A 12,104-nucleotide genomic window follows, 5' to 3' on the forward strand; every position below is an offset into this window, starting at 1 on the left:
CTCAGGGCGGCTTACAGCCAATTAAAAACAGAACAATTGATACAATATACAAAATTAAAACAAATTAAAAAATATATTTAAATAGGCCTTTCTTATTTTTAAAAGTTGATTAAAAATCCAATAATAAAATATCCCTAGGCCAGTCCTGCCTGCTGAAACAGCCATGTCTTGAGGGCGCGGCGGAAGGAGGGGAGATCCGAAATCACCCGGATCTCTGGGGGCAGCTCGTTCCAGAGGGTGGGAGCTCCAACAGAGAAGGCTCTCCCCCTGGGGGTCGCCAACCGGCACTGTCTGGTTGACGGCACCCTGAGGAGACCCTCTCTGTGGGAGCGTATCGGTCGGTGAGAGGTGATCTGTGGCAGAAGGCGGTCTCGGAGATAACCAGGTCCGATGCCATGGTGCGCTTTAAAGATGATAATCAACACCTTGAAGCGCACTCGGAAGGCCACAGGCAGCCAGTGCAGCTCGCGCAGCAGCGGCGTTACATGTGAGCGACGAGTCACTCCCATCACCGCCTGCGCGGCCGCATTCTGGACTAACTGGAGCCTCCGAGTGCTCCTCAAGGGGAGCCCCATGTAGAGAGCGTTACAGTAGTCCAGGCCCTTAGTTCAATCCCTCACATCTCCAGGTAGCTTGGAAAACCTCCTGCTTGAAATTTGGAGGAAGCTGCAGCCAATCAGTGTCAACAAAGCTTAGTTAGATAGATCAGGGCTCCAGTTTAGAAGAAAGCAGCCCACCCCTGCTCCCTAGATTCTTACCTTGGACTTTTGCATGTCTAGAACTTCAAGTATGGAAAAATTAAAGGAAGGAAAGTAATAACTGCCCTGTCTTATCTGTTTATCTTCCCATCCTCCTTCCTTTCTTTCCTCCCTCCCTCCCTTCCTTTTCCCAATTCATTCCCACCACACCATTGCATTCCTTCATTTTATATGGATTTCTAAACTTTATCCATTTTTGCCTTTTAAAGCACCCTCCTCATAAAACTGAAGAGGTAGTTTACAAGCTAAGCAGAAAGCAGAAGTGGAATTAAATGAAACAGTAGCCAGCTGCAACCCAGATGGTGGGGGGAGGGCAGAGATTAGGCCAGAGTATCTCTGAATTTAAAGCAGAAAATTGAGTATGATTCCTACCAGATTAGATTTCTCATGATCTTAGTAGAATGTACAAAAATAATAACAATACACCAGTCACTACCCCCACTGCAAAAACCACAATATTTGGTGGCAATCTTGTCCATTTTTTTAATGAACCTAAGGTTCAGGTTGGTACGCAAAATCCCTCGTCCATTTGAGGCCCCACTTTATTTGATTTATTTCATTTAAATTATTTAAACTGCCCAGTAGCCAATGCTCTCAGAGTGGTTTGCAATAAAAATAAAATAAAAAATTGAATAAAAATATAATAATGTGCAAAATAAAAACTCACGGTATAATCTAGCCAGTGTCAAGGCAGGTTTCCCAAAAAATTAAAGCTGTGTGACTGTAAATACAATTAAAAGGCAGCAAAAAAGCCAGGGAAAAACCTGGGAAGGGAAAGTGGTCTTCCTCTGGAGCTAAAATGATTCCCGCATGGGAGCCACTCTAGCCTCTGGCTTTGAATGAGCAGCTTTCAGAAGCACATCCTGAATCTCTTCTTCCTCCTCTCCTGTAGGACGGCGAGTCAGATAGCGGGATGGTGTTGACCCTGGATGAAGTCAAGAGCCGGAAGAGGCTGGAGATCCGATCCTGGCCATATGGAATCATGGCTCTTGCGTAAGTATTGATACTGTCGGAGCGTGCGCAGTCTTATTGCGCTGAGATAACCCAGGAGTAAACACAGTAAACAGTGGCTTGTATCAAATGGTGGTTTATCTTACACTATCTACGCTATCATACACCAGGAACATATATACTGTATATACACTTGCTAATACAGCAGGATCCAACAAACCACAATTACAGCAGGAAACGGAAGAGAGGGAACACAGCGGCAGAGCCTTCCTGTTATACAAAGGTTCTTAAGGAGATACAGACCCAGCTGGCTCTTAAAGGGACACAGACCTTGCTGAGTCATTCCCATCATTACATCATACACATTATACAAGCTGGTTAGCTTCTAAACCATTACCTTGGCAGATACCGTTGATGGTGGTTTGTTCTCCAGACTTGCTGTTTAGTTTCCAAAACATTTCATCACCAGCCTAGGTGACATCCTCAGCGGGACTTTGGTTGAAGTGTCTTGTTCTTCTCTTTTATTGAGGTCATGTGGTCATGTGGTTGGTGTGTCATGTGACCGGCTGGTCATGCTGTGTGGCATGCCATGGGACTGGCTGGTGATGTCATGTGAAGGTCACCAAGTGACCCACCAACCACATGACCACATGAGACGACCAACCACGTGAGCACATGAGATCAATAATAGCAGAGACGAACTGACACCAGGCACTTCAACTGAAGTCCTGCTCAGGATATCACTTAGCCTGGTGATGAAATGTATGGAAGCTATACAGCAACAAACCATCAACAACACCTATCACCAGAGCTACAAATATTCTCTATCATTTCTAAGTATTTGTTTTTTATTAGAAAGTTTTATTCGTTTATAATATGCAATACAATGGAAATACAAAAGCAAATAGCGGAAAAAAACGGGGAAGGGAAAGAGGAGTAGAGAAATGAGGTAAGGGAGAAAAAAAAGGGAAAAAAGGCATTGACTTCCAACTTCCTTCTGTGCAATAGAGTATGGACTTCAAACCTCAACTTTTTACTTTTACAAAATATTATCAACTAGCCATTTCATTAATGTCAAATCTATCTAATTGGTAAAGCCCACAATCAAAATTTCATTTTTTTTCCCACCTCAAGCACAAAATCTAGAAGCAGTTTCCACGTGGCAATAAAAGCATTTGTATTCTTTTCTTTAACCAGTAGTCAGTTTAGCCATCTCTGCTAGCTCCATCAGTTTTTGTAGCCATTCCTCCATTGTAGGAATCGATGTGGTCTTCCATTTCTGAGCGTAGAGTACTCTTGCTGCTGTCAACATACATAACATCATTTCTAAGTATTGATACTCCATGGCTTCTTCTTGGCTTCCGTATCTAAAGATCACGTGGTCTAGTCATCTGCCCAGAAAGGGCACAAACCAATCATGACGCGCAAAAAAATCATTCACTTTAGATTACCAGAGTCATTCCTTTTTCTCTTCCTTCCAAATCTGAGCATTGCTGATGATTATGATTTGCAAAATGATGTTTAGACCAGATTGTTGGGGTTTTTGCCTACCTGTCAAGTCCTTCCCAAGAATCTGGGATAGGCAGATTAAAGGTACTGTCATAGGAGGTAATTATAGGTAACCCTAAGCTTACGACAGCAAGTGAGCCCACAATTTATGCTGCTAAGTGAGATTTGTTGAGTGAATTTTGCCCCGTTTTATGACCTTTCTTGCCACAGTTGTTAAGTGAATCACTGCAATTGTTAAGTTAGTAACATGGTTGTTAAGTGAATCTGGCTTCCCCGTTGACTTTGCTCGTCAGAAGCTCGCAAAACGTGGTCACGTGACCCCGAGACGCTGCAACCGTCATAAATATGAGTCAGTTGCCAAGCATCCGAATTTGGACCACATGACCATGGGGATGCTACAATGGTCGTAAGTGTGAAAAACAGTCACAAGTCACTTTTTCTGTGCCATTGTAACTTTGAACAGTCACTAAACAAACTGTTGTAAGTAGAGAACTACCTGTTTTGGAATGGTAAGGAGGGTCTCCTGCTTAAACAGGGTGTTGGACTAGAGGACCTCCAAAGTCCCTTCTAACCTTATTATTTTATGTTTTGTGTTCTAAGTAAAGCTGCCTTTTGCAACTGACTGGTGGGGATTGTCTTTACCCTGTAGCAGTAGTTTCATTAACAATCTGAGCACTGTCAAATATTTGATGGCCTCTTTGCTACAGACGATAAAACTGGAGTATTTACTCTCACGGCTGCTAAGCAAATGTGGTCTATTGTCATAATACATCGCCATTTCTACTATGTAAATATTGAGTTACATTAAATATGTGTCATTCAAAAATATATAATTACAGTACTAGTGTTGTATCAGTGTTTCTCAAACTTCCCACAATTCCCCAGCCAGAATTCTGGGAGTTGAAGGTCACGCATCTTAAAATTGCCAAGTTTGAGAAACTTTACATTACATAATGATGTGTATATATTAAAACTGCTAAATCAAAAAATTCGGTACCAATTAAAAACAGTCAGAAACCAATGAAACAATTAAAGCAATTGAAGCTGTTAAGTACTGCATTGTTAACAGAAGTGGGGGAGTCTATGGACTTCTATACATCACACAACTACCCTTCTCAGCAGGACAAACATCATTCAGAGGACAACATCTCTGAATTAAAACATCAGCTAAAAGAGCACCAAAATGCACCTAAGCCTTTAGGCCCCCAAAGACTTCAGCTTATTGTCCCAGTAGGAACTCTTCCAAAGATCAGGAGCGATTCTAGACAAGGTCCCATGCATACAGCTGCCAGGGAACAAACTGCAGACAGGTGACCCTAATGAATGGTGAGGATCATGCAGAGGTTGATAAGGGATCTGAAGGCTCAACCATATGATGAACCGATTGAAGGAACTGGGTATGTCTAGTAGTCTAACAAAGAGAAGGACTAGGAGTGATAAGATAGCATCTTCCAGTACTTGAGGGGCTGCCACAGAAAAGAGGAGGTTGACTTATTCTCCAAAGCACCTGAGGGCAGGACAAGAAGCAATGGGTAACAGAATAACAGAATTGAAAGGAACCTTGGAGGTCTTCTAGTCCAACTTCTGCTGAAGAAGAAGACCCTATGCCATTCCAGACAAATGGCTGTCCAATCTTTTTAGAAAGCCTCTAGTGATGAAGCATCTACACTTCTGGAAGCAAGTTGTTCCATTGGTTAATTGTTCTCACTGTTGGGAAATTGCCCCTTAGTTCTAGGTTGCTTCTCTCCATGATTAGTTTCTATTTATTGCTTCTTGCCTTGCCTTCTGGTGCTTTGGAAAATAGCTTGACTCCCTCTTCTTTGTGGCACCCCTCAAATATTGGAACACTGCTATCATGTTGCCCCTAGTCCTTCTCTTCATTAAACTAGACATACCCAATTCCTGCAACCGTTCTTAATTTTTATTAGCCTCCAGTCCCCTAATCATCTTTGTTGCTCTTCTCTGCACTCTTTCCAGAGTCTCAACATCTTTTTTATATTGTGGTGAGCAAAGTTGGATGCAGTATTCCAAGTGTGGTCTTACTAAGGCTTTATAAAGCAGTACTTTATAATGCCATGGTAAGACCACACTTTTCTTAATTTGAAATTACATTGAGGTCCCAAAGGTGAAGTCAGAAAAGATAAAATCCTGATCATTCTATGATAACCATAACTGAACAAAATGTAGGAGGTGGTTCATCCCATAAAAAGTGTCTCATGAACTTCTTAAAGTGCTTGAAAATCTTTATATTAACAAAGGAATCACTTCAAGTGTCTGCAGGTCTCTTGAAGTAATTTTCTGTTGTACAATATTTAATCTATCCCATACACTCATTGGGAATTGTAATCAGCTATTGATAATGATAATTACTGATGTGATAATAATGGCACGCTAATAACATGATAATAATGGTAATGATAATTATTCTGAAAGAAACAGAAACATTCATTCCAAGATTTAAATGAATTCAAACCTCCAAATAAAAGCCAGGTTTTCAGCTTTCACAGGCACACCAGAGCCTATGAGAAGTGCATTAGTCTTATCGAGTAATCTGATAATTTACCTCCGTTGTAGTGTATTAATTACTTATGGCACTGAACTTTCAGATTTATCAATAGTACATAATAAATCATCAGCGGGTAATAACCTTGTTCTGTGTTCTGCTCCAGTCATGAGACCATGTAGTTCTTTCTGCTTCTTTGCTACCATCTGCTGGTTGTCTGAATCTTTCAGCTGAGATCTAATAGATCTGCAGAAAAATCTTACTGAGTTTTCTTCCTAAATTAAGCATCTTCCCACTGGCCCAACGTCATTCTATAACAGTAATGGCGAACCTTTTAGAGACCGAGTGCCCAAAATCTGGCCACGCCCCCACTCCACCCCCTGCCCTGCCCCCACCCCACCTGCCCGCAGGGCCATTCACCACCTCCACGGCCCGCCACAGGTCACCCAGGCAGCCCAGCAGTGCCATGGCGGCCACACCCTCTGCCCGCGCCCCACAGCATCAACTATGCGTGATGGAGCGTGAAGGCAGAGTCTTGTCTACATTGCCTGGCTGCCATGTCCTTGGCTGTGCTGCTCCGTGTGGGCCACTCTGAGGGGCGACTCTCCTCCAGGGGGGCTGCTGGTGAGGAGGGGGTCATGGGGGGAGGTGAGGCTGGGGCAACGGCATGTGTGCCCACAGAGAGGGCTCCAAGTGCTGCCTCTGGCACCCGTGCCATAGGTTCACCACCACTGTTCTATAATCTTCAATGACTATGCAAGGTCTACCTGTTTAGTCAACACCTGTCTCCTGCCTTCAACGCAGTCCTTTCAATGGTTCCAAGAAGATTCCATCCCCATTTGCAGTCTGACCCAGGTGACTCTGAGAGCAGAGATCAACCCCTAAGTGGCCTCAAGAACTCTCAAGGAGATTGCTAATGACCAGATGACTGCCAAGAAATATGATCCTTCCAACCCTCCCCCATCCTGTCAGAACTAACCCTTCCATCGCCCCCAGCATCCTGCCAGAACCGATGAAGCTTCTTGGACGAGAAGCGAAATCTCTTCTTCTTCCTCAGGGACAGAACAGTCCAGTTGCCTTTTGAAAAAGCACCTTTGGGAGTCTACCTGTTTATATTCCAGTATCTTAATCTCCGACTTTCCAAATATTTAGAATGTACATGCTTCAGGAGATTAAGGAGGGGGGGCCTCCAAGGTGAATGATCTAATAAATCTCCTCTTTAAAGCATTCAGTGTGTTGAGATTTGGACCTCCAGCAATCTCAGCAACTGAATTTACAATCCCAGCGTATCTGTTATTTTGTTTTTATTGAAGTTTGTTGCACTTTAAAATAGAAATAGAAGCCAAGATAATAAAAGAATAAGACAAGGGAAAGGGTACAAGATAAGTGGGAATGGGGGGGGGGGGAAGCAGCGGCTTCCTATTTTTTTTCAGTGCAGCAGAAAATAAAACATGGTTACAATCTCAAGTGTTGGAGTTACACGTTTAATATGAGACATTTCTATAGCAACAAATCAATCTAATCATCAAAACCAAATAAAATCAAAGGTTCATTTGTTTCTGTTTCAAGTATGAAGTCCAAAAGTGGTCTCTAAGGGGAAGCAAAACTGAATAAATTCTTTTCTTTAATTAAAGCAGTTAGTTTTGCCATCTCTGCTGACTTTATCACTTTTTCCATCCATTCTCCCACTGTGGGAGCCATCCCAACGTATGTAGACTGTGCCAAGTAAGGAAATATCCAGAAATGAATTCTCCCTCGGTTTCCCCATCAGCTAGAACAGAGGTCTCCAATCTTGGGCAACTTCAAGACTTATGGATTTCAACTCCCAGAATTCTGAGAGTTGAAGTCCACAAGTCTTAAAATTGCCACGTTTGGAGGTGACCACTGAACTAGAATTCAAGAGGCATAAATGGATAGAACAAAGTTGTTAATGACACATCTCTCTTGGTTGAAAATATTTATTCTGGACTCGTTACAAAGATCCTCTTCATCTTCTCTAAAACTTCTGGTAGGCTCTTCCAAGTCTGGGTGGCTTTTGAACTTCTGAGACTTCTCCCTCTCCTTTTGTATTGTGTTTCTTTTCTTCCTTGAGCTGGGGGTGTGAATTGGCATGCCCAAGTGTAGTTTGCTCACATCAAGCATTCAGGGAAGGTAAGACAGAAAGCCTTGATGCTGGGATCATGCAGAGAATGACATGAGATTAGGAAGAGAGAGAGAGAGCAAAGTGTCAGCGGACAAGTTCTGAGCAAGCATACTGAATTTAGAAGGACTTGGACTTTGCTTAGATCTTCCCTCCACTCCGTCGCTAAACTCAAAGAGAGGAAGGCTGAATCTTTGTGTGCGACAAATGAAGTTTTCCACTGAATGAACAAAGGCTCTCAGAATTCAACGCCACCTATTCATACTGAGAGTCTAGACCAGGGGTCCTCAACCTTGGCCACTTTAAGACTTGTGGACTTCAACTCTCAGAATTCCTCAGCCAGCTCTGCTGGCTGAGGAATTCTGGGAGTTGAAGTCCACAAGTCTTAAAGTGGCCAAGGTTGAGGACCCCTGGTCTAGACAGTGTTGAGTTTCACGGTGGAACACAGAGATGCCACTTACCTTTTGTGACATCTAGAGAAGGTATTGTTCTAAGCTCAGAAATAATTAGGGCTAAAAATACAAGAACACAGAAAGGTGTTTTCATCGAAAAGTGATTCTCAGCCCCTTTGGCCTGGTATTATGGTCATGTTAAGTAGCAGGAACTGGGATTCAGGGAGGAAATTCTCCAAGTCTACTTCCAGGTGCTGAGGGCTGAAATTGTAACCTTTAAGTACTACTCAGGTGTATCCAGAAAGTCACCCTCTTTTTATCTTCCCGTATTCTTGGAGAGATAAAAACCAGTTGTGGCATGTGATGCTGGTGGAATGGAAATGCCAACTATGAAAATTGGAAAGAAGAAGTGATAAAAGTGAAAACTTAACCTGCTACACTATCCTTTAACTAGTCAGCTGTCAGTTGCAAACAACCAGCCCTCCACCCCCACCCCCCACACACACATGCAGATTTCAAGCTAACTCTTTATTATGGTCACTTTTTGTGACCATAATAGAGTTTTGTCACTGCATCCAGTTTTGGTCATCCCATTATTAAAAAGATGTTGAGACTCTGGAAAGAGTGCAAAAAAGAGCCACAAAGATGATTAGGGGGCTGGAGGCTAAAATATATGAAGAACGGTTGCAGGAATTGGGCTTGGCTAGTCTAGAGAAAAGAAAGACCAGGGGTGACTTGATAGCAGTGTTCCAGTATTTGAGGGGCTGCCACAAAGAAGAGGGAGTCAAGCTATTCTCCAAAGCGCCTGAAGGCAGGACAAGAAGCAACGGATGGAAAGTAATCAAGGAGAGAAGCAATCTAGAACTAAGGAGAAAGTTCCTAATGGTGAGAGCAATCAACCAATGGAATAGCTTGCCTTCAGAAGTTGTGGGTGCTCCAACACTGGAGGTTTTTAAGAAGAGATTGGACAGTCATTTGTCTGAAATGGCTTAGTGGCTCCTGCTTGAGCAGGGGGTTCGACTAGAAGACCTCAAAGGTCTCTCCCAACTCTGTTGTTCTGTTCTTTCTGTAATACAGGAATCTCCCCAATCTGGGAAGAATTAGATAAGACTCCAATGAATGCAGGGAGGGCCAATTCTGGCCCTTTTACAGTTGTGACTGACTCCAGACTATCTCTGTGCTTGACCCCTCCTCCCTGTCAGGCTGAGTGTTTCCCAACATCAGCATCTCTAATCTCTGAGAACTCGTTTTGCAAATGGCATTTTGCTTTAAGCTGTAAGGAGACTGAATTAACCAATCATAAAAATTCTGCCATAGATTTGTTTGTTATAGTAGCAAATTACCTAATCAATCAAATATAATGGAGAGAATATTCTCAATTCAAGGGGTGCTACATACATCCTCATCTTCCTCTTGTGTCATATAAGTAAGGAATTGATTTTTTTAAAAAAATATTCAGGGTAATTCATCCACTAGCCTACTGCTTACGGAAATGTAAAAGCATGGTAAAATCAAATATATACAGTGCAAGTGAAAATTGGGTTAACCCCCTCAGCCCTCCCTTTTATTGTTTACAAACATCAGAAAATAAAAAAACTAATTGCAATCAATTACAATTGGCAGCTTTCCGTAATCTAGGCTCTCCCAGATGTGTTCGAATGATTGGGAAAATAAGGCATATAAGGCCCATCTCCAAAAGCAAATTCTGAATCAAAGGAATTTGAGAATTGCAAAAGAAAAGCTTTGGTGCCATGGAAAGAACATTGAGAGATTCAGTGTTGAGTCAAGGAAGGCAAGAATCTAATGAAATGTCAACAAATACAGAATGTTAAAAAGATGCTGGAGGGTTTTAATTTCAGAGGATGCATCTCTGGAGAAAGGAATATTTTTCTAGGAACTAATTGCATTTCATGTCTGCCAGAGGTGGTCAATCACAGGACTTGCTTTTGATCAAACTTGTCATCACTTTGATTGGAGAGTAAATATTCAATGCCTTTGTTTAAAAGTTTCTCTTTAAACATGAACTGATAGATGCTGTCATGCGCAGATGCAAGGTAGTAACTGAAGATGGTGTAAGTACATACACACACACACACACACAAACACACATGCCTCCTTAGAAAGCTATATAAACGTGTGATCATCCAAGGCTATAGACCAGGAGTCTTCAAACTTGGCCCTTTTATGACGTGTGGACTTCAACTCCCAGAATTCCTCAGCCAGGCGTGCCTGGCTGAGGAATTCTGGGAGTTGAAGTCCTCACGTCATAAAAGGGCCAAGTTTGAAGCCCCCTGCTATAGATAGCTACAAGTGGCTTGTCCCTAGGTTTGCATTTTGCACTAAGCTCCACTTGACTGAATGATTCAATGTTAATTGGATTCACACAACACTAAGCTATAAAACAGGGGTCTCCAACCTTGGCTGGCTGGGGAATTCTGGGGATTGAAGCCCATCCATTTTCAAGTTGCCAAGATTGAGAGATCCTGTTCCGGACACCCCTGCTATAAACCATGATTTTTAAACATCAGTGACTAGATTCACATGACCCATTCACCCAACACCAGCAAACTGCTTTGTGACGTACTGTGGGGTTCAAATCCAACTTTAGGTGTTTTCTTCTGCGTCTTCTCACAGGAGGAAAGCGATCAACAAAAGCAAGGAATCCGTATTCAACGAGCACGAGCGAGAATCCGTGAAGTACCGTCCAAGCGTTCCGGTGGAGGACGACCTGATGGAAGACTCCATTCTTCTGCCGATGGATGCCAGCCTGGAATGCCACAGCCCACCTCCTGATTATAACTCTGTGATCCAGTACTCAGCTCCTCCAGTGTAGCCAACTAGCCTGGGGTGACTGCCAGGTTTTGCATCTCTGACCATGCAGTATTTTAAGCCAGCTTCCTGGTTTTCTTCCTGCTTAACAGAAATCCTGTCCTAAGTGGAGAAGGCAGACCGTGGCTTATTGGCCCTTGAAGTCAAATGCCCATTTGGCCCCGCTGCTTGCACAGCGCGAGTGGGGATTCTTTTAAGAGCAATTCTCCGAAAGCTGTCTTCCAAGTTCTCTGGCTTTTATTTCCTAAACCTTCCCCACAAATTTATATATATTTGTTTAATGCCGTGCTTGTTTCAGTCCATCTTTTATTGGGTGGGGTTTGCTGCCTTAAAGCTCTGAACTGCACAGCAATTTTCCACTTTTTGGTCACTTTCAAAAGTTGCTAGGCAAATTCCATTCTAAACACCAAGGCTGTTGTCCAAGGATAATTATCCTCCATATTTTATGGATAGAGAGCAAACCTTAGCCTGAAAATCAGATTTATTGCAGAACCTAAAGCAATCTGCCAAATCATACCTATGGAGAGACATGCACAGAGACACCCTCAAACTGTGATTTATATTTAGCATCAACCAACTTGCAGAATGAGGCTGGGAAAGACTTTGTGTGGATAACTGTCCTCATTGTACAACAGTATAAACAATTAACTAAATGCAATAATGAAAAACATAGACAGTATAGCCCAGGAAAGAAAAAGGCTCAGGTGTTTTAGTGTGCCAGGAAAGTCAGACCCCATGAAACTGTGAATTTAGAAGCTTCTTAAAAGAGGTGTAAGACTTGCTTGTTCTCTAAACCCTAAAGCTGCTAGGAATATTTTCTGCTTAGTGCATTGCAAAAGGAAACCCTTCTGAAGTGCAGGGAGCACCAGTTAAGCATGGAAATGTTTGCCTGTTTCCCTCTCTGTGTTGTAAGAAGCAATGAAGTTAAAGTAAAAAAAGAGGCTTGCTTTGAAAAGCACTTAATTGACCCATAATTTTGTCATAGGATCAGTGGGGAAAGGACAGTAGAGTATAACCTACAT

The 12,104-nt window shown here is 42.5% G+C and overlaps 1 protein-coding gene across 1 annotated transcript in view; it reads left to right on the forward strand.

The window, feature by feature from the left end:
• The window catches only part of LOC107282917 (vascular endothelial growth factor receptor kdr-like), a 184,503-nt gene extending 173,396 nt beyond the window's left edge, over nucleotides 1–11,107 (forward strand). The window contains exons 29-30 of the mRNA XM_029283103.1: nucleotides 1,651–1,751; nucleotides 10,888–11,107. Of these exons, the coding sequence (XP_029138936.1) occupies nucleotides 1,651–1,751; nucleotides 10,888–11,086 (300 nt within the window). The 3' untranslated portion in view covers nucleotides 11,087–11,107. The remainder of the gene's footprint in view (nucleotides 1–1,650; nucleotides 1,752–10,887) is intronic.
• The last annotated feature ends 997 nt before the right edge of the window (nucleotides 11,108–12,104 follow it).

Source organism: Protobothrops mucrosquamatus, unplaced genomic scaffold (genome assembly GCF_001527695.2).
Source record: "Protobothrops mucrosquamatus isolate PMUCROS unplaced genomic scaffold, P.Mucros_1.0 scaffold19, whole genome shotgun sequence".
Lineage (NCBI taxonomy): Eukaryota > Metazoa > Chordata > Lepidosauria > Squamata > Viperidae > Protobothrops > Protobothrops mucrosquamatus.